Source organism: Hylaeus anthracinus, unplaced genomic scaffold (assembly GCF_026225885.1).
Source record: "Hylaeus anthracinus isolate JK02 unplaced genomic scaffold, UHH_iyHylAnth1.0_haploid 3, whole genome shotgun sequence".
NCBI classification, from domain to species: Eukaryota; Metazoa; Arthropoda; class Insecta; order Hymenoptera; family Colletidae; genus Hylaeus; species Hylaeus anthracinus.
The window spans coordinates 7,751,581-7,769,606 of NW_026535284.1; the positions used below are offsets into that span (position 1 = coordinate 7,751,581).

General features: G+C 39.5%; 2 protein-coding genes and 1 long non-coding RNA gene across 10 annotated transcripts in view; 1 reads left to right on the plus strand and 2 right to left on the minus strand.

Moving 5' to 3' along the window:
• The window catches only part of LOC128893885 (low-density lipoprotein receptor-like), a 61,207-nt gene extending 49,694 nt beyond the window's left edge, over positions 1 to 11,513 (plus strand). For 6 of the 7 annotated variants that reach the window (XM_054155196.1, XM_054155195.1, XM_054155200.1 and 3 more), the window contains 9 exons: positions 2,473 to 2,708; positions 3,864 to 4,068; positions 4,167 to 4,478; positions 5,566 to 5,866; positions 6,334 to 6,625; positions 6,960 to 7,440; positions 7,791 to 7,877; positions 8,666 to 8,934; positions 9,532 to 11,513. In XM_054155196.1, coding sequence (XP_054011171.1) covers positions 2,473 to 2,708; positions 3,864 to 4,068; positions 4,167 to 4,478; positions 5,566 to 5,866; positions 6,334 to 6,625; positions 6,960 to 7,440; positions 7,791 to 7,877; positions 8,666 to 8,934; positions 9,532 to 9,576 — 2,228 coding nt within the window. In that variant the 3' untranslated portion in view covers positions 9,577 to 11,513. The remainder of the gene's footprint in view (positions 1 to 2,472; positions 2,709 to 3,863; positions 4,069 to 4,166; positions 4,479 to 5,565; positions 5,867 to 6,333; positions 6,626 to 6,959; positions 7,441 to 7,790; positions 7,878 to 8,665; positions 8,935 to 9,531) is intronic. The other variant, XM_054155198.1, reaches the window with a different exon arrangement.
• Positions 8,821 to 11,774, minus strand: LOC128893939 (uncharacterized). The gene is made up of 3 exons (XR_008461429.1): positions 11,535 to 11,774; positions 9,492 to 9,553; positions 8,821 to 8,959 (listed from the first exon to the last, which is right to left on the minus strand). It is a non-coding gene; the product is annotated as an uncharacterized LOC128893939 (long non-coding RNA).
• A 680-nt stretch (positions 11,775 to 12,454) lies between these two features.
• LOC128893914 (uncharacterized) lies at positions 12,455 to 17,904 on the minus strand. 2 transcript variants are annotated; one of them, XM_054155248.1, is made up of 4 exons: positions 16,757 to 17,904; positions 14,031 to 15,659; positions 13,385 to 13,951; positions 12,455 to 13,229 (listed from the first exon to the last, which is right to left on the minus strand). In XM_054155248.1, the coding sequence occupies exons 2-4, from the start codon at positions 14,106 to 14,108 to the stop codon at positions 12,819 to 12,821; spliced, it is 1,056 nt and encodes a 351-aa protein (XP_054011223.1). In that variant the 5' UTR covers positions 14,109 to 15,659; positions 16,757 to 17,904; the 3' UTR covers positions 12,455 to 12,818. The 2 variants fall into 2 exon arrangements, with proteins under 2 accessions (XP_054011223.1, XP_054011222.1); XM_054155247.1 differs by lacking the exon at positions 16,757 to 17,904 and adding an exon at positions 16,043 to 16,112.
• Between the last annotated feature and the right edge of the window lie 122 nt (positions 17,905 to 18,026).

Here is an 18,026-nt window from a genome sequence, read left to right on the forward strand (position 1 = left end):
ATGTCGTAAACATTTAACCTCCAAAGATTGAATACTCTAAACATTAGGCCACCAAAAATTAGATACCCTAAAAATTGAGCACCTACAAATCAAATACCCTAAAAATTGAGCACAAAAAACATGAATACCCTAAAAATTTTACCTCTAAATATTGAATACTAAACCTTGAAAATTCGAGGACGGTTGGTTCAGCTGGCATTGGTCGAAAATTGTTATCAAAGGAGGAGCGACGATCTGTTGATATCGCGTTAGGTGTCGGCCCATGGGGTGATTATTAGGGTGAATATTAAAAGTTTGCGTCGCGCGGGGTTGCGCGGAGGCCAGACAACTGTGAAGCCAGCTTTGCTTCGTATTTCAAGGATTAATACGGAACACCGCGTGCCCCGTAATCGTTGCATGCCGCATGCTTCTTCCTAATTAATAATTGTTGCACGTACACGAATTCCACCGCTTGCTACGGGGATATTGCGGGACACTCGTTGTCCTTTTTATTACGTTCCGCGTATAATCATTGCGATTACACGAACGTTTTCATTCTCTCCTAATTAGTCCTTGCTATGTAACCGCACGATTGCGCTACCATAACTAATATTTCTTCCTTCCCTGTTGAACGCCACCAGCCACGCTTAAAATTGCATGGTTTACGATTCAACGCTGGGTTTACGCACATATTTTTATCGCTTCTTTTTATCGTTGTCACAGTACAGTCTCCGTGAATAATTATTATGTTCCAAGTAAAAGCTGTAAATAAAATCGAAGGAAGCGCAAACAAATAAATTTTAAAGCGATTTCGAGTATTCACAAAAATGTCTATATGCCTTTGTAAATACTAACTTCGGTAATGGCTCGAAATTGGGTGCTTGCAAAAAAAAAAAAAAAAATAAAAGATGTGGAAAGCTTCCTTGGAACTGCTTGCACGTCTCGCAAGCGGATTTTCCAGGCTACGAAACGTTCAATTTTTCATCGAGTGACTTATGATTTGTTTGCCGTGGCGATACCATTTGTTATTTTGGCGCTGTTTCCGTAGTATTTCTCTGTTTCTTTCTTTCCTTCTTCGTCGGCTTCCAGCATTGACCCCTCGCCGTTCGATAAATCTTGGACCGTTTTTTAAAATAAGAGGAAAGCAAATCCTATATTTTATTGCTGGGCGAATTGTAATCCTCCTCGACGCTTGAATTAAACAGAACCGCGAGAGGTCAACAGAAATACAAAATCGATACACGCTGTACGTGCAGTCGGTATCGTTTTTTAAATTCCCCCCATATTTATTTATTTTTTTTTTTTTTTGTAATTTAAGATCTGAGAATCAGGATAGTCTAAGTAGAGGTAAAATAAATTATTAACGAACTTTAGTGTTCACGAGGAAAATGGTTATTTCAACGGAAGGTTATTTTCGCGAACGCGTCTATTAAAATATCTCCGATGCATATAATAATTCATGAAGTTTGCTATTTAAGCAAATCTACAGATGACAATTGAAAAGTTAAATGTGAAGTTTGATGGAATTTGGTATATTTGCATTTGAAGAAATTATTCTCGGGATTTTATTTTGAGATTTTGATAATTGAGGTTCTGATTCTCAGGCCCTCAATTATGTCTAATTGTCGACTTTTATTGATTTCTAGCGAACGATCGCGAGCATTTGTCGTAGAGAAATCGGCTGGTTGTAGCTCGTAGACTGTAACGAGTAACTTTTGACTGTACGTTACGCTTAATGTTAAGCCGTGTCGCGGTAGCAGTACGCCGCGCCGCCTCTGTCGTTGATCAAGGAGCGGTTAATTACCTCGCTTAATTACAGGACCGTGCTAAGAAACTTATTTCTTCTAGCAAATAGTTCATCGCGTAATTTAAACGTAGCTTTCGTCGGCGAGGTAGCCTCGGACGTCTTGTAAACTTTCGAAACTTAAATTCAATTTGTCGGTAATTAACGCGATGACTCCAGACCAGACACGGGCAACTTTTCATTCGACCAACGGACTACAAATGAAACGATTTATTCGCGACGTAAATGATTTCATTATCCGCTTTAAAATCCATTCTATAATTCGCTCGATAATTTATATTAGAATTCGTTCAATAATTCGTTCTATAATCCGAGTTCTTATTATTATTCAACGAACACGAACATTTATTCGCGACGTGAATGATTTCACTATTCGTTTTAAATTCAATTTTATAATTCGCTCGATAATCGATTCGATAATTCTACGATTCGCTGTATAATTTATATTAGAATTCGTTCAATAATTCGTTCTATAATACGAGTTCTTATTATTATTCAACGAACGCGAACATTTTTTCCAACTTCATTGGTCATTCGAAAATGTTATCCACGCAGGAATTTTGCGAATTTCTGGTCTCGAAGTTCCTTTCGTACGTCTATCGTGCTGCAGTTAGCGAATAAAAGCGTTTACACCAAGGTTTGTTGCTAACGCGTTGTTTATTTCCCCGTTTCTCGAACGTGTCTCTTAGACTACACCTGTCGATCCGACCAGTTCACATGCACGAATAAGAAATGCATCCAGCAATTGTACGTTTGCGATAACGACGACGACTGCGGGGATGGCAGCGACGAAGTGGATTGCGCGCCAGTCACGTGCGACCCGAAAACGCAGTTCACTTGCTCGGAGAATTACTGCATAAGTTCCCAATGGAGGTGCGACGGCGAGTTCGATTGTCCGAACCACTCCGACGAAGTCGATTGCAAGGTGAGCAATAGGCGTAATTAGGTAATAAACGATAGGAGATGATTGGTGTCTAGAAGGGGGAAGTCAATTTTTTCACGCCGGCGTGTACCACCGGTGGCTCACGCTCGCGTGTCTATCGGATAACGTGTACCACCGCGCCGCCCGACGAGCGAGAAACAAAAATAACAGCGTTATTTTAGTATTAGGTTGTCCCGAAAGTTTCTTCCGTGACTTGCACTCGGTTATTTTATATGTAGGCCAATCAGTAGAGCATTTTTGACAAAAATAGTAACAGCAAACCGATTGTGCAGTTGCATAAAAGGGGATGCGTAAATTAATAGGTATATGGTTTTTGTCGTTTTTTGATTATAAATTTTAAACTAATGCTGCAATATCAATGCTCCAACGAGATAAAATGTAGGCGATGAAAATACCTATAGAATGAGACCTCGAACGTCTCGATCGGATAATGAGGAACGACGAAAAATCTGGAGAACCGGAAAATTCAGGGTTTTTTCAAAAAATTCATATTTCCGCCATTTTTTAAACTGAAGCGCTGGCCTTTTTTCATACTTCAACACATTTCATCGAAAAACTAGAATATACGTTTTGTAGTACTCGACGTCAACTATTCAAATCTTTTTTAAAAACAAAAATTGGTCTTACGATAACGCATACAGGCCCGATGGAAAAAAGCGTACTGAAAAATTCAGATTGCGATTGTGAGAAAAAACCACCTATCCGACAATCCCCGCTTTCTGCACACATAAAGAACATATCAATCACTACTTGTTCCCAAAAGGCCAGCGCTTCAGTTTAAAAAATAACAAAGATACGAATTTTTGAAAAAAATTAAATTAATTTAAAAACTCGTTATCCGATCGAGGACTTTCGAGGTCTCATTCTGTAGGTATTTTCATCACCTACATTTTATCTCATCGGAGCATTGATATTGCTGCATTAGTTTAAAATTTATTAATGTCGGTTAATTATTTCTTCCCCTAAAATTTATTAATAAAATAAATATATGAAGTTTTATCTTGAATTGGTTTCTGTACGAATACTTATCACGCTAACTGTATATTAATGAAATGGAAGAAACTTTTGGGACAACCTAATATTACACCTAGCAATGGTACCAAGTTCGATGACGTAAAATGCTCGCGAAATGTTCAGGAAACCCCCAGCACCAAACGGCCAAGCCACTGCAGCAAGACGGAATTCGATTGCGGGAACGACGTCACTTGTATACACCAGAGCTGGGTTTGCGATGGCGCGAAGGATTGTCCAAACGGAGTAGACGAGTCGCCGGAACGGTGTCACAATGTCATGTGCAGACTCGACGAGTTCCAATGCGAGGATCGTCGTACTTGCATACCAGGTATCCCGATGAACGTGATATCGAATGAATAAATAATGTAGCTTACATATGTATCCATCGCGTGGTTCTAATTCAACGCGATTGTTTAAATGTCTCAGGTCACTTGTATTGCAACGGCGAAGCGGAATGCTCGGACGGCAGCGACGAGAAGAATTGCACGTCGAAAGCGGTCGCCTGTGATCCCGCGACTCAATTCGAATGCAGGGAGGGTTCCTGTATCCCCATCTCCAGCGTGTGCGATAAAAGACCAGATTGCCTCGGTTGGGAGGACGAAAAGATCGAGCTTTGCGGTGTAAACGAATGCTTGAAAAACAACGGCGGATGCTCGCAAATATGCATCGACTTGCCCATCGGTTTTCGTTGCGAGTGTGGCGCAGGGTACCAATTAATTGATAATCAAACGTGCGATGGTAAGGCACACTCTTAAGCGCCCAGTAATGCTCCAATTGTCGACACGATTCTCGTAAATCGTCACTTTCAACGATTACGGGCAAATTCTTCAGTATAATTACTCCTGCTACGTTGCAGTATCATTTGTAAATCGTCTCTTCGATCGGCGATAGAAAATTCTGCTTGGTACGAGGGTCGTTCAGAAAGTAAGTTTAACGGTCTAATTACGCTGTGAAAGAGCGATCAAAACACAAAAACGAGGTCATTTTTTAAATTATCAGACAATTTTTTTATTTTTCTACGTAATCGCCACATCTTTCAATACGTTTCGTATAACGAGTAACAAGCATTTGAATTCCGAACGCGTAATGACTTTCGTCCACTTTGCGTCCGTTGGTCGTCCTTCGCGCTCTTCATCGTGCATACTTCTTCGCGGCCATTTAGGAACGCTGTTCGCCAACGCGTAACCATCTTCAGGCTCACGCATTTATCGCCGTGAACAGAACATTATTCTCGATAAATTTCTGTGGCTGTGAAGTTTTCAGCGGTAAAAAAGCGTATTATGCTACGCGGTTCACACTTGGACGCAAATTTTAACGGAATCGCCATTATATAATGTTACAAAACACGCGACAAACGACCGACCAGAGTCTACGACACACGAAACTGATCAAAATAAATGAGAGAACATGTTCCTAAAATTTTGTAGTTCTGCCTTCTCACCAAGACCACCGCTGACATCATTAAACTTACTTTCTGAACGATCCTCGTATATTTTGCCTACGTTGCAATATGATCCTTTGTAAATGGTCTCTTAACGACAACATTATTAGTTGCATTAATGCATTAATAGCACAATGCATTAGATGCATTAATAGTTTATTTTCTATTTAAATCTGTAAGCAACTGTAGATGTCTCAAATGTCATCGTTATTTGTTTATAATTCTATCGCATCGTCGTGTCTGGAATACAGTGGTCATATTAATTACATGAATCGATCGTAATAAGCGTCGACGACCGAGAGTCGAAATTGGATGCATTTATTTTATACTCGATGTAACAGTTTCTGTAACGGAGGTGCGATCATGACGGCCTTCCTCTTTTAGATATAAACGAATGTCTAAAGCCAGGCAGCTGTTCCCAATACTGTTTGAACGAAAAGGGTACCTTCAAATGCAGCTGTGCTCGGGGCTATCTCAGAGACCCTAGGAATCATACTCGTTGCAAAGCAGCAGAAGGTCACGCGAGTCTTCTATTTACCAGACGGCACGACATCAGAAAGGTAGCTCTGGACCGCCAAGAGATGACGGAAATAGTAAACAACACAAAAATGGCTGCAGCCTTGGATTTTGTATTCCGCACGGGTATGATCTTCTGGAGCGACATAATCGAGAAGAAGATCTACAAGTGAGAATTCATCTATCGCAACATTTCATTCTATTAGGTTGTCCAGAAAGTTCGTGGCAATTTCTAAGAAAAATTCAAAGGCATATTATATATAACAAGTGTATTTATTGAATTACATAGGTGTCATTTTGTTTCACAACCGTTCAACCTTTTAAGGGATGTGTACATGTTATTTGTTTTCAACCATTTCGATATATATTCAGACCTGTATCACCTACCAAAAATCGACATGGACTTTCCGGACAACCCAATACGTAGACTTTGTTTCAATTTTTGTTCAAATATCGAAGAAATTTTATTAAAATTCCTAGCGTCGGTACAAAGTGTATATCAATATGGTTACTCAAATCCAAGAATCATTATAATAGATACTACTGGTATTAAATATGACAAACAATGGTCGTGTAAGCTTCTGTATTGATTCTGACTGTTTCTTTGACGTACGTGTAAAATTGTTTGTTACTTAGAGCCCCGATTGACGAAGGCAACGAGCGCACTGTTGTCATCGATGACGGTTTGACGACGTCGGATGGACTTGCTGTTGACTGGATATACAGTCATATTTATTGGACAGATTCGAGGAAGAATACTATAGAATTGGCCAACTTCGAAGGCAACATGAGAAAGACCCTTATATGGGACTGTATACAGGAACCCAGAGCGATTGCTCTGAATCCGGTTGATGGCTGGATGTATTGGACCGATTGGAGCGCCGAAGCTCGTATCGAGAGAGCTGGCATGGACGGCTCCCGTCGAAGGGTAAATTAATAAATTTCAAACAAATGACTAAGCATCTTCCGAACGATTAACACGTTGGTCGCCGCGTCACTCAGAAATGGGTAACAGGCCTTGTAATTAAGGAACTAATCAAACTAATTTCAAAGATGAGACAATAGTGAAAATAAATCTGGACAGGATTCGTAAATTTGACGACGTTAACAAATTAAATACCATGACAGATGTTAAGCTATCCAATTTTTAATAGTTTCTAGACAAAATTTTAACTTTATTGAAATTTTTACGAGTTTCAGCTTGACAGCCAACGTGTTAAGCGAACTAAGATCTCTGGTGATTTTACTTTTAACTTTTACAGGCAATCGTCGAGGACGGCCTGAAATGGCCGAATGGCTTGACTCTGGATTTAATAGGCAGAAAGATATATTGGGTGGACGCGAAGTTGAACATAATTGGATCGTGTAATTACGATGGCTCGGGTAGACGAACGGTTCTTTACTCGCCCAGCGAATTGAGGCATCCTTACAGTATTACCACGTTCGAGGATTACGTGTATTGGACCGACTGGGACAAGGAAACGATATTTAAAGCAAATAAATTTACTGGAAAGGACGTCGAAGCTGTCACTTCTGTTCGATCACTGCAACATCCTATGGTTGTCCACGTGTACCATCCGTACAGACAACCCGATGGAATGAACCAATGCCAAGCCGTGAATGGCCACTGTAGTCACTTGTGCTTACCTGCGCCAGTAATTAACACGAAATCCCCGCTTATTAGTTGTGCTTGTCCGGATGGCCTAACACTGTTACCTGATGGTTTAATGTGCGTTGAAAAGGGTAAGTTAAATTTAAGCATTAGTATTTAGTATTTTTAAATGAGTCACATGCATTGGTTTACTATGCACGTCTTGACGGTAATCGAAGGAATGACGTGAAAACGAACGCGATACTGCATGACTTTACAATAAAAATTAATGCTTACGGTATACGTTCGTGAGAAATGTAAAACGAGGCATGTTTAAGATTTTACTTCGAATTTGATTTCCGTTTCATATTTCTTGTTTCGTTACTAGTTTGCATCGAACGTTATCTATGTAACACACATTGCTACAATGTGTTATGTTTACGACCTTTCTTATTTATTATATTATTTCGCATCGTTGTTGCATGAATATGGGATATTCCAGTAACTACAACAGTAGCACCCACAACGCAAGAAATTAGTAAACCGTTCAAGAGACTTGAAACCGTCAACGTTACTACCACGACTATCAGTAAGTTTATTTGCACGATTATTATTACAGTTACATATGTTCCGTTTATTTATGGGTCGTAAACGTTTGGCTTTGACTTGTACATACGCAGCGTGGGCACATCAAACGCGAAATCTGAATATTTTCAAACGATATCAAGACGAGTTATTATTAGACCAAGCTGAAATGTTTTAAGGCATGTTTCGACTTACATAGAGGCATCAAGAATATTTCAAGATCACCAACCTTTTCCAGGACCTCTAAAACACTTCAACTTTAGCTAACAACATTTTTTAATGTCATCAATATTTTTTTAAATATTCTATTGTTATGCTTCCTGTGGCTCATGCGAATATTAAAAAATTAATCAGTGCATATATATGTACATACGTTTGCAATGGCAATAATATAGGTCACGTAACATAAATAACCAGATCACGACATGCAAGAGTTCTATTAGGTCGTCCTAAAAGTTCGTGCCATTTATACTTCTATTTCTCAAATTAATATGTGAAACATACTCTTAAGTGTCACAAGGAAAGATCATCTGTCTCATTTCACAATAATTTCTCAGCTCTCCCACATAGTCATTATACCGTGCACGAACTTACCGTTACTAGAAAATTTCTGTGGTTTTTTATTATATTTCGACACAGTCTTCGGCACGAACTTATGGGACGACCTAATACTTTTGTGCGTTTCATATTTTCAGAAATATTGAAGGTTACTCGCATTGTGTTTGAACTCTGTTTGGACTCTGCATGCATAATCGTTTATTTTGTCTTACGAAACGGTATTTTTTTGTTTAGACCCATCACACTCCACAGATGGGGATGGAAAAGATAGTCTCACGACCGAGTCGGCGGATGCTGGTTTAGTAGCTGGTATAGTGATAGGCGTGGCATCCTTAGGGCTGTTACTCCTTGCATTAGGAGCAGTATTATGTTACAGGCATTATCTTCATCGTAACGTCACGAGTATGAATTTCGATAATCCTGTGTATAGGAAAACCACGGAAGATCAGTTCAGTCTGGAGAAAAATAGGTTTCCACTCCCCACTGCTACAGTTGGAGAAGAGGTAATTGCTCTATTTGCAGCAGCTTCTAATAAATAAAATTGTGCTTCTTATTTACAGAGTTTTATATAATGTTTCATATATTGGGCTGTCTGGAAAGTCCATGCCGATTTTTAGTAGGCGATACAGGTCTGAATGTATCGGAATGGCTGAAAACAAATAAAATGTGTACATTCTTTAAGAGGTGGAAAGGTGTGGAACAAAATGGTACATATATAATTCAATAAATGAGCTGTTTATTTTGAAAATGGTCTAACTCCATTTATCTTCAAATCGAGATATTTAAGGGTTTGCGTTTCAATGAATTTAAAAATATACGTATAGGATACTAATGAGTCATACTGCTTGAGTGTATCTAAGGGTGTTAAATTTATAGTTCCTATTAAAATAGTGGCAATTGTTAAGTGAATAATATGTGTTTTCTTATTAAGAATGGAGTTAGGCCACTTTCAAAATAAACGGCTCAAATATACATCAAAATTCAAATATGCCTTTGAATTTTTCTTAAAAATAGGCATGAACTTTCCGGACAACCCAATAATTTCATATAATTTCAATACATTGTTTAATACTTTAATCTCGGTACTTTAATTACCGTAGGCTCAGGAACCTTTAACGAGTCCTGGAACAAATGATTACGTTTAAGAGTCAATCTGTCAATGAAACGGGCTTAGCAGGCTATTGAAATAATATCGACCAAGTAACAAAAATCATGTAAAAAGCGATGGAGCACATCAACGTCGAGCCTTGTCCGGTACACCTGCGTTTGCCCACCTGCCTGCCAACTCAGCTGTGATTATGTTTACTTTTTTGTTTTTGTACTGTGCCTATTTCTTTATAAATTTTACGCATCTCGCCATTCAACTATATTATACGCAACATTTAGATTTGGCTCCGAGACATAAAGGGAGAAATGTCTAGGTGAACTACAATTGTTGCCAAATAAGCGTTCAAGCGTCAGTTTTCTCAAGTAGTTAAATAAGATACCACAATTCCTACTTTATAACGTTCTATTTCCGTTTTGCATGCGTAACATGTAATATAGTGCTATTTATCATTCTAATGTGGGGTCACGTCGCATCTACGTTTAAATTTATACAAATATATATATACATATATAGAATATTTTTATCTACATGTAAGATCTTTAACTTGTTATTGTTTCGATATTTATTCTTTAAGGATATACTTCTTTTGAGTATAGTTTTCGGTTAGATACTTAGATACTGTTACATTATTGAAATCACATGTATATAACACACAAATTCAGAATGTATCATAGATATAATTTTAAAAATCATTAGCAACCAATATTGAATTATCGGAAACGTTACAAAATCCTTTGTGACTTTGTTAAATTATTTATAATGCGTCTTAATGTATATCGTAAAATATTACATAGTGCCAAAAAATTAAAACAAAAAAAAACGTCCCGGAAATTTTTGGATTTTCTCGTATTTATAGCGATTGTGAAATTTCTGTCCTGAATCATCGTAAAAACTTTTTTTCTGATATTGTATAGATTTAAGAGTACCGACACTTATATTCAAACCCAGTAATAGTTCAAAGGATGGCGTTCGAGCATGTAAACGTGTAACTCATTTTTGTACATGAAAATAGATTTCTCCTTTTATGTCGCTAACGCGATACACAAGCAGACAGAGTGCTTTTGGTCACGTTTACAGAATTTTTTAACAGCTGCCTGTGTTTTACACAGATAGCTCATATCATAGTAAATTCACTTTGCTCACAGATATTTCTGTTAATGTTATAAATGTAATGAAATAGTTAGTTTGAAAAACCAATTAGATGTAATAAGATCAGCTCAATGACACTAAGTGTGACTGTGTGTCTGTTAAAGTAAAACTGTTGTTTAGGTATTTCAACTCACTAAAAGGAAAAAAAAATCAGTGTATATGTATAGAACTATTGCCACGGGCTTAAGAGTTTTACTTATTATATACTTTATGATTATTGTACTAAATAATTAAATGTGAGACAGACGTTCTTCTAGATAAGGTTATTAAGAAGTATAATAATATTAGGACGAACTAAGAGTTGTGTATATTAATAAGTAGCAAAATGTTTGTTCGTAATTTTAAGTAAGAAAATTTCGAAATGTAAAACATTCAAATTGCCTGTGAGAAAATCATTTATCATGTAAAAAATATATATGATTTAACCTATATTCGCCGATGTCCTCCGACAGAATGTTCTCTGCTGATTTTAGGTTAATGATTTATGATATCTGTTTATCGATAACATTCAAATGAAAGTTTGCTACTTCTTAATAAAGCACACACTCTTACCTACGTGTGGAAGAAAGCAAAGCCCAAACTTAAAATATAGAGGCTCGGTGGTGATTTTAATCAAAAAGATAGCAAGAGTGTGGTGAGTATCAGTTGCAATTAATTGTGTGAGTCACAGGGCATAATTTAGCCAATCTATTCGCCAAAATCGTGTCAAACATTATTTCTATGCAATATATATTATCACTACACACGCATAATATAAATATATATTATATATATATAATTTATTATAATGATTATTGTATAAATAAATATACAAAATAAATCACACTACCGTCGTTATTATCATACCTATAAGAACTGTAAGATGTATAATTTGTAAAAATGTAACTTGGAAATATAGAATAGCCAATAATTTCGTCAACAGAAAATTTAATACTGTCTAAACAAACATTAACAAAGTGATAACACATAAACTAGCATGCACAATAAACTTTCAAATACAATTAACAAGTTTTTCTGTAATTGTTCATGAATAGTAGTGCCTATACAGCTTTGTTTTATTCAATATATTTGTTTCTATCGAATGCTCCGTGGGTTTTATTTATTTTCGAAGTTAAACATTTCTAATAGAATAAAAAGAAATGTTTAAAAATGTAGGACTATGTTAAATAAAACGAATATACGTATTAGTCATATAATCAAATTCATACGATGCCCAATAGCCCATTCATGGACCCTAAAACGGTATCGCCATCTCGCGGCCAATAGGTCGAACTAAATTTCAGATTTCCTTAGACATAAACCAGGAAACAGTCGCGCCATCTCTAAGAAAAGAGCCCAAGTTTGTGGCAGAATAGTTCACTTTTACTCTCGCTAGATGGCACTATGACAAAGTGGTGGCGCCATCTCTCAGGAAAGAGCCTAAGTTTGTAGTAAAATAGTTTGCCTCTGCTGCCGCTAGATGGCGCCACATCTGCTTGGTGGCGCCATCTCTTGGGCAAACGCTCAAGCTTTTAGCAAAATAGTTTGCTTCTGCTGCCGCTAGATGGTGCCACATCTGCTTGGTGGCGCCATCTCTTGGGCAAACGCTCAAGCTTTTAGCAAAATAGTTCGCTGCTGCCGCCGTCAGGTGGCGCCATAAGCTAATAGTGGCGCCATCTCTGAGGAAAGAGGTCAAGTTTGTAGCAAAATCCCAATGGCGCCATCTAACGTCGAAAATAGGAACTATTTCACGACAAACTTGAGCGTTTTCCCGATAGAGGCGCTGATCATACTCCGAAAATAGTTCGGGACGCCCCCGCTAGACAGCGACACCAGTTTCCCGCGGGAAATTTGAATTACTTATTATTTGTAGATACTATCGATTAGTTTAAAGAGTCTTTTTATTTGTAGATACTATTTATTAGTTCAGTCTTTTTATTTGTAGATACTATGGATTAGTTCAGTCTTTTTCTGTCTGTTTTTTAACCGACTTCGAAAAGGAGGAGGATACTGAATTCGACATGTATACTTATTTATTTATTTATTTTTTTATATTATACAGAGATGATATACAACTTATATTTTCTGTATACACTAACAATTTGAGAAACATTACAGGAGTTTGTATTAGAAATATGTAGATGTTATGCACTAACAGGTCGCTTTACTTTCACCAAAATCGTTCAAGGCAATACATTGCAAGGTCTCCTTTTGCTGAATGAGCAGTTTGAGCTGTTCTATTCTAGAACGTCTTTGAGAACCTTGTTCTGGAATATTGTTCCCCACGACTGGAGCTTTTTCAATTTTTTCAGGTTTATTACAATTGTTTTGTACTCCTTGCTGCATATGGAGTTGATGATTAATTAGGGGTGCTCTGAAGGTGTCGAGTTCTACGCTGACTGGTCTGATGACGTCCTCCGATCGAATTCCTTCGTGACAAGTAAATACTCTCGTTCTTCTCTCTGGTGGTCTCATTTCTTCGTATGGAATTCTGTACTCGTGAGATGAAATCTTATGATTTTCGTCCGTTTTCTGCTCTATGACGACGTTACTAAGTGGACCCTGCAGGACAAAGTCACAGATATGTATATAATAAGCGAATATTACATAGTACAATTTCCTCTAGCATGCGAACTGGCGTCCAACTCATAAATCTACTATACAATATTTCTCTATGATATTTCTTCGTCTCTGTAAGCTTCAAAATTACACCTCACCATCTCGCCACCCTCGTCCATCATCCTGAACAGCACAGCCTTGGGTACCTTGAACGCTGGCGGTGGTTTCGGTTGTGGTTCCAAACAGGGACGACTGCGAGGCTTCAAATTTTCCGTGTACATGAAGACATCACCAGCTGTTTCCTTGTACCTCGGGTCCGTCAGTCTCGGATCCCGTGCTCGTTCTTTCTTTCTCTGTCTGAGAGCCACGCGACAGGTGCAAGGATCTGGCCAGAATCTCTTTGGGTCAGGTCCGAAGATTTGTTCCCACCAGGTCAACTTCACCTTTACAGGTTTCTCTTCCACGCAGTTGTCGAGCTTCTCCTCGCTTTTCGACGAATCCTTTCGCGAATCGGTCGTCTTCTTCTTTGTTTTCTTCGCTAGACACTTAGAAGGACACCCCTCGCAAGGTTCTACAGGATTGCTCTCTGGAAGTGGTCCTCCACAGTTCCCACTTCCATACTCGACGGTCTTCTTCGGCTTGAAGAACCAAAAGTACCTGACGTTCTCTTTCACGACAGAGTGGGCTAACGAGGGTCCTCCTAGGAGTATGCTATATCCATTTTCCTATAGAGAATCACTAGTTTATGAGACTATTTGGCGTAACCTATGTTCTTATTCCGACGAATGACATTTAGGGGTATACTTTTAGGTTGCTGATGGAGGAGCATGCCTTCGACGTAATGAAACCGGGAATTTGGAATTTTGACCGAAATGACGTCATGACGGTGTTATTTTTGCGGATGAATAATCATCCTTCGTTTTTGGCCGTGAGGTTACACTAGAAATTTATTTTTACAAAGGCAGGAGTGAAACAAGAAAGAGCCGAAGGTATCGCGTCATCGTGTTCGATAATCGCGTACCACGTGCCAACTGGAGATTTATTCTTCGACCTAAAAATGTATACTTAGGCGATCCGAAGTCGGCATTTCCATGAGTTACGCGAGCCTAGCTCTGATTGTACATGAAGAAATAATGGGTACTCGAAAAAGACGAGAATGCAGGCATCTGAATAAAATTTGTGGTTTTTACAGACGAAACGCTCCATCAAAATTTTGACGTCAAAGATGCATCACACTGTAGTCGACTAATCACAAAACGATGCAATGAAATCATACAAATGATGAGAAACGCCACGAACTTTTTCGAGTACCCAATATTTAAAAAAAAAAAATTAATCAATGAACTTAAATTTGTTGCTGTGGGGTTCTCTCTTTACAGTTGAAGTTTCGAAGGTAAATCTAATTAATTTGGATGACGAGATCGCGTCATTGCTGTTCGAAAACAGAGTGATTTGCTCGAGTTACCGCTAATGCCGATTCGGGTGTCCTTTGATCGTCGACCGTTTCCGGTGCCTGTACATACCCCCCGGTAACCCTACCGAGCCGGCTCTGTTAATTCAGAGAGAATACCGGAATTACTGATACTGGCTCTGCAAACGAGATGAGAGGAAGCCGGAAACGTCGATGCAGTCAATATGGCGCACATCCACCAGCGTGTGCTTACACCTACGCGACGATGGAAAACAGAGGGCGAGGCGTAGAGAGCGAGAGAAGGGTGCTCCCACCGAGGGATAAGCTGTCAGCTTCGAGGAGACGCAATGAGAGATTTCCAAGCGTTTGCGACCCGATGCAGATTGATTCGGCTCACCTGGATTCCCATACAGTCTCGCTCATAACTAAAACCTGCTTCTAGTAAGAATAGATGTTGTTATTGCGAAGGTATATTTATGCTGTAATTACCTTATATGTATATGTATATGTTATTCTTTGCTACCCACTATATAGTCGTCGACCAATTTAAGAATACACTGCATAATTTAATGCACTTTTCCTTACAGGAAGAACCGCTTTTCTGCCATATTATCTCATTGTCCATTAACTCTTTGTCTTACACCATTTGTTCGATACTTTGGTATTATGATAGCCCATACCTTGAAACACTGGGCAGACCGGCCGGGATATGCTGTAATTACCTTATATACATATAAATATATGTTATTCTTTGCTACCAACTATAATAATAAACGTTGACCAATTTAAGAATTCACGGCATAAGTTAATGCACTTTTGTGCTCTTTTCCTTATAGGAAGCACCTCTTTTCTGCCATATTATCTCATTGTCCATTAATTCTTTGTCTTACACCACTTGTTCGATACTTTGGTATTATGATAGCCCATGCCTTGAAAAACTGGGCGGACCTACTAGTCGGCTCCGCTACTCACTGCTCAACTGTCCGCCTCCACTTTAAGAATACTTTTCAGCCTTTGTGACCCTAGAAACAAAATTAAAATATTCCATGTTAAAAGTGAGATTACCAGGTGCTACATGATGGTATACATAGTTATAAATTTGCATAAGGGTCCAAGGAACATCATCTTCATCATGAAAGTCAGTTTCTTATTCTAGAAGAGGTTTCATATGAAAGTAGACAATCTTGAAGATGTAGACAGCCTTGAAGGTGTATATATTCCATGTTAAAATTGAGATTACCAAGTGCTACATGGTAGTTATACATAGTTATAAATTTGCATAAGGGTCCAAGGAACATCATCTTCATCATGAAAGTCAGTTTCTCATTCTAGAAGAGGTTTCATATGAAAGGTGTAGACAGCCTTGAAGGTGTAGACAGCCTTGAAGGTGTAGACAGTAGTCTACTCGAATAATTCTGGTCACCCCACTTGAAGAGAACTGTAGCTACGCGTCTCCTACGCAGGGAGGTCCCCTCGTTTGGATCTAGGTGTCCCCCTACTCCAGATTTTCCGGCGGCGAGTCGCGGTGAGGAAGGGTGTTTACTCAAGACACGACAATTCATTACGTAATTGAATTGAATGAGGCCTCTCTCCTCCAGGCTGTTTCCCCACCGAGTATCTACGCCACGGTCTCTCTCCCTCTCGCCCACGTCTATGGTTAGCACGTGTAGAAACGGTGGTCGGATGCGCGCGCTCTCGCCCTGTCTGGTTTGGGGATCCACCACACCCAACGGTCGTCCACAGAGAGACACGGGCCGCGTCTGCCTCGAAATGCTCGGTGGGGTACTACCGAATTAAACGATTAGTTAAACTGATTTCGAGTTAGGCGAATGAATAAGTAATCGGATTTCTCGTTAAGGTAATCGCATTGCGCCCTGATTGGCTCCGTCTGCCTGCGTTATAGACCGTTCCCCTACCGTTTCGATGCTCGATGTGGTTCCCCCCTCGTTTCCTCCCTCTGTTTCCCATTCATCCTCGCTCTGTTCCTCCGCCTGGTTATCTTTGTTTCCCCAATTAATTCTCTCCCCGTCTCTCTGCCCACCCGCGCTCTCCACCGTTCGTCCCACCCCTCTCTTGTGGTCTCTTTCATCCCCGCGCGCGCAAGCGTCGTTCAATCTACCTTCCTCGACGTCTCCGGCGCGTTTGGATCCATTTCCATCGCGATTCGTGTCTTCTTTCCCTCGTTCGCCTGCTATTGTCTTGTTGGATTCGACGTTTCTTTTTCGCTAGTCGACGATATATATCCTTCCGTTGGTCTTGTTTGCTGAGGTGGAATGCCTCTGGTGAGTCAGGTGTGCGGGTGGAGAACGATTATAGCTGCCGATGGATGTCAGGAGTTCTGATAGCTGAGACTCGGGGTTATTGGTAAATTCTGGGAGCTGCGTTAGAAGGACTCTTAATTTTTTGGCTATTGTTGATAAAATAGGTACGGGTAGAAGAAAGATTGGACGTGGAAGGAGATTGGGTCTGTAATGGGCCAGACAGTTCCAGCGGATTTTCGTCGAGAGCTTTGATTGAATATTGTTTACTTTCTTCTTCTTGTTGCTCCTCTTAGCTACTTGACTCATCAGCTCCTTAACTCTTTGGCTACTGAGCTCTTTAACTTCTCAGTTCCTTAATTCTTTAGCTCGTGAGCTCTTTAACTACTTAGTTCCTTAACTTTTTAGCTTCTGAGCTCTTTAAATTCTCAGTTCCTTAACTCCTTAGCTTTTCAACTCTTCAGCTCCTTGACTCCTTAACTCTATAGCTCCTGAGCTCTTTCATTTCTCAGTTCCTTAACTCCTCAACTCTTTAACTCTTTAACTTCTCAGTTCCTTAACTCCTTAACTCCTCAGCTTCTTAAATCTCCAGCTCCTCAACTCCTTAACTTTTTAATTCCCATTCTCAAGGCCCACCAAATTTGAGTTACGTACTGAATTACCACAGTCCACGCGGAGGACTGGGCCAAAGACACCTTATTCCTCCAAGTTTCCTCGATGTTCCCATCTTTCCAGGTTTCCCCTTCACCGTAGTTACCGTCCATCCACCTAGGACTCTCTCCGTCCCCTTTCGTTTACGCGTTCGCATCCCTGATTCCCTCTGTCCGTATCCATCCCGACGTTCCGAGCGGCTGGCGACGCGGAAGCGTGTTTGCTGGAGCAATTACATTCCCGAACGCAATCCCATTTAAATATTGCCGAATTTGGTAGTGGCAAACACCGAGACAGACCGTGTCCACTGGGTCGCAATTGGCTTGGGATGCGACGAAAGACTGTTACGTAGCCATTTCGACATACAATGCTTTCGAGTACTCGTAGGTTACCTGATATTCTCTCGTTCGATCGAGGAAGCTTTACTAAATTCGAAGAACAATTTCATAAATTGACTAATTGAATCGAAGCTTGAATTTG

Coding starts and splice junctions, on each gene's coding strand:
- LOC128893914 (XM_054155248.1), bottom strand. CDS start 14,108: ATGACGTCATTTCGGTCAAAATTCCAAATTCCCGGTTTCATTACGTCG. Junction 13,952..14,030: donor CCTCCATCAGCAACCTAAAA/GTATACCCCTAA, acceptor GATTCTCTATAG/GAAAATGGATATAGCATACT. Junction 13,230..13,384: donor TGGACGAGGGTGGCGAGATG/GTGAGGTGTAAT, acceptor TTTGTCCTGCAG/GGTCCACTTAGTAACGTCGT.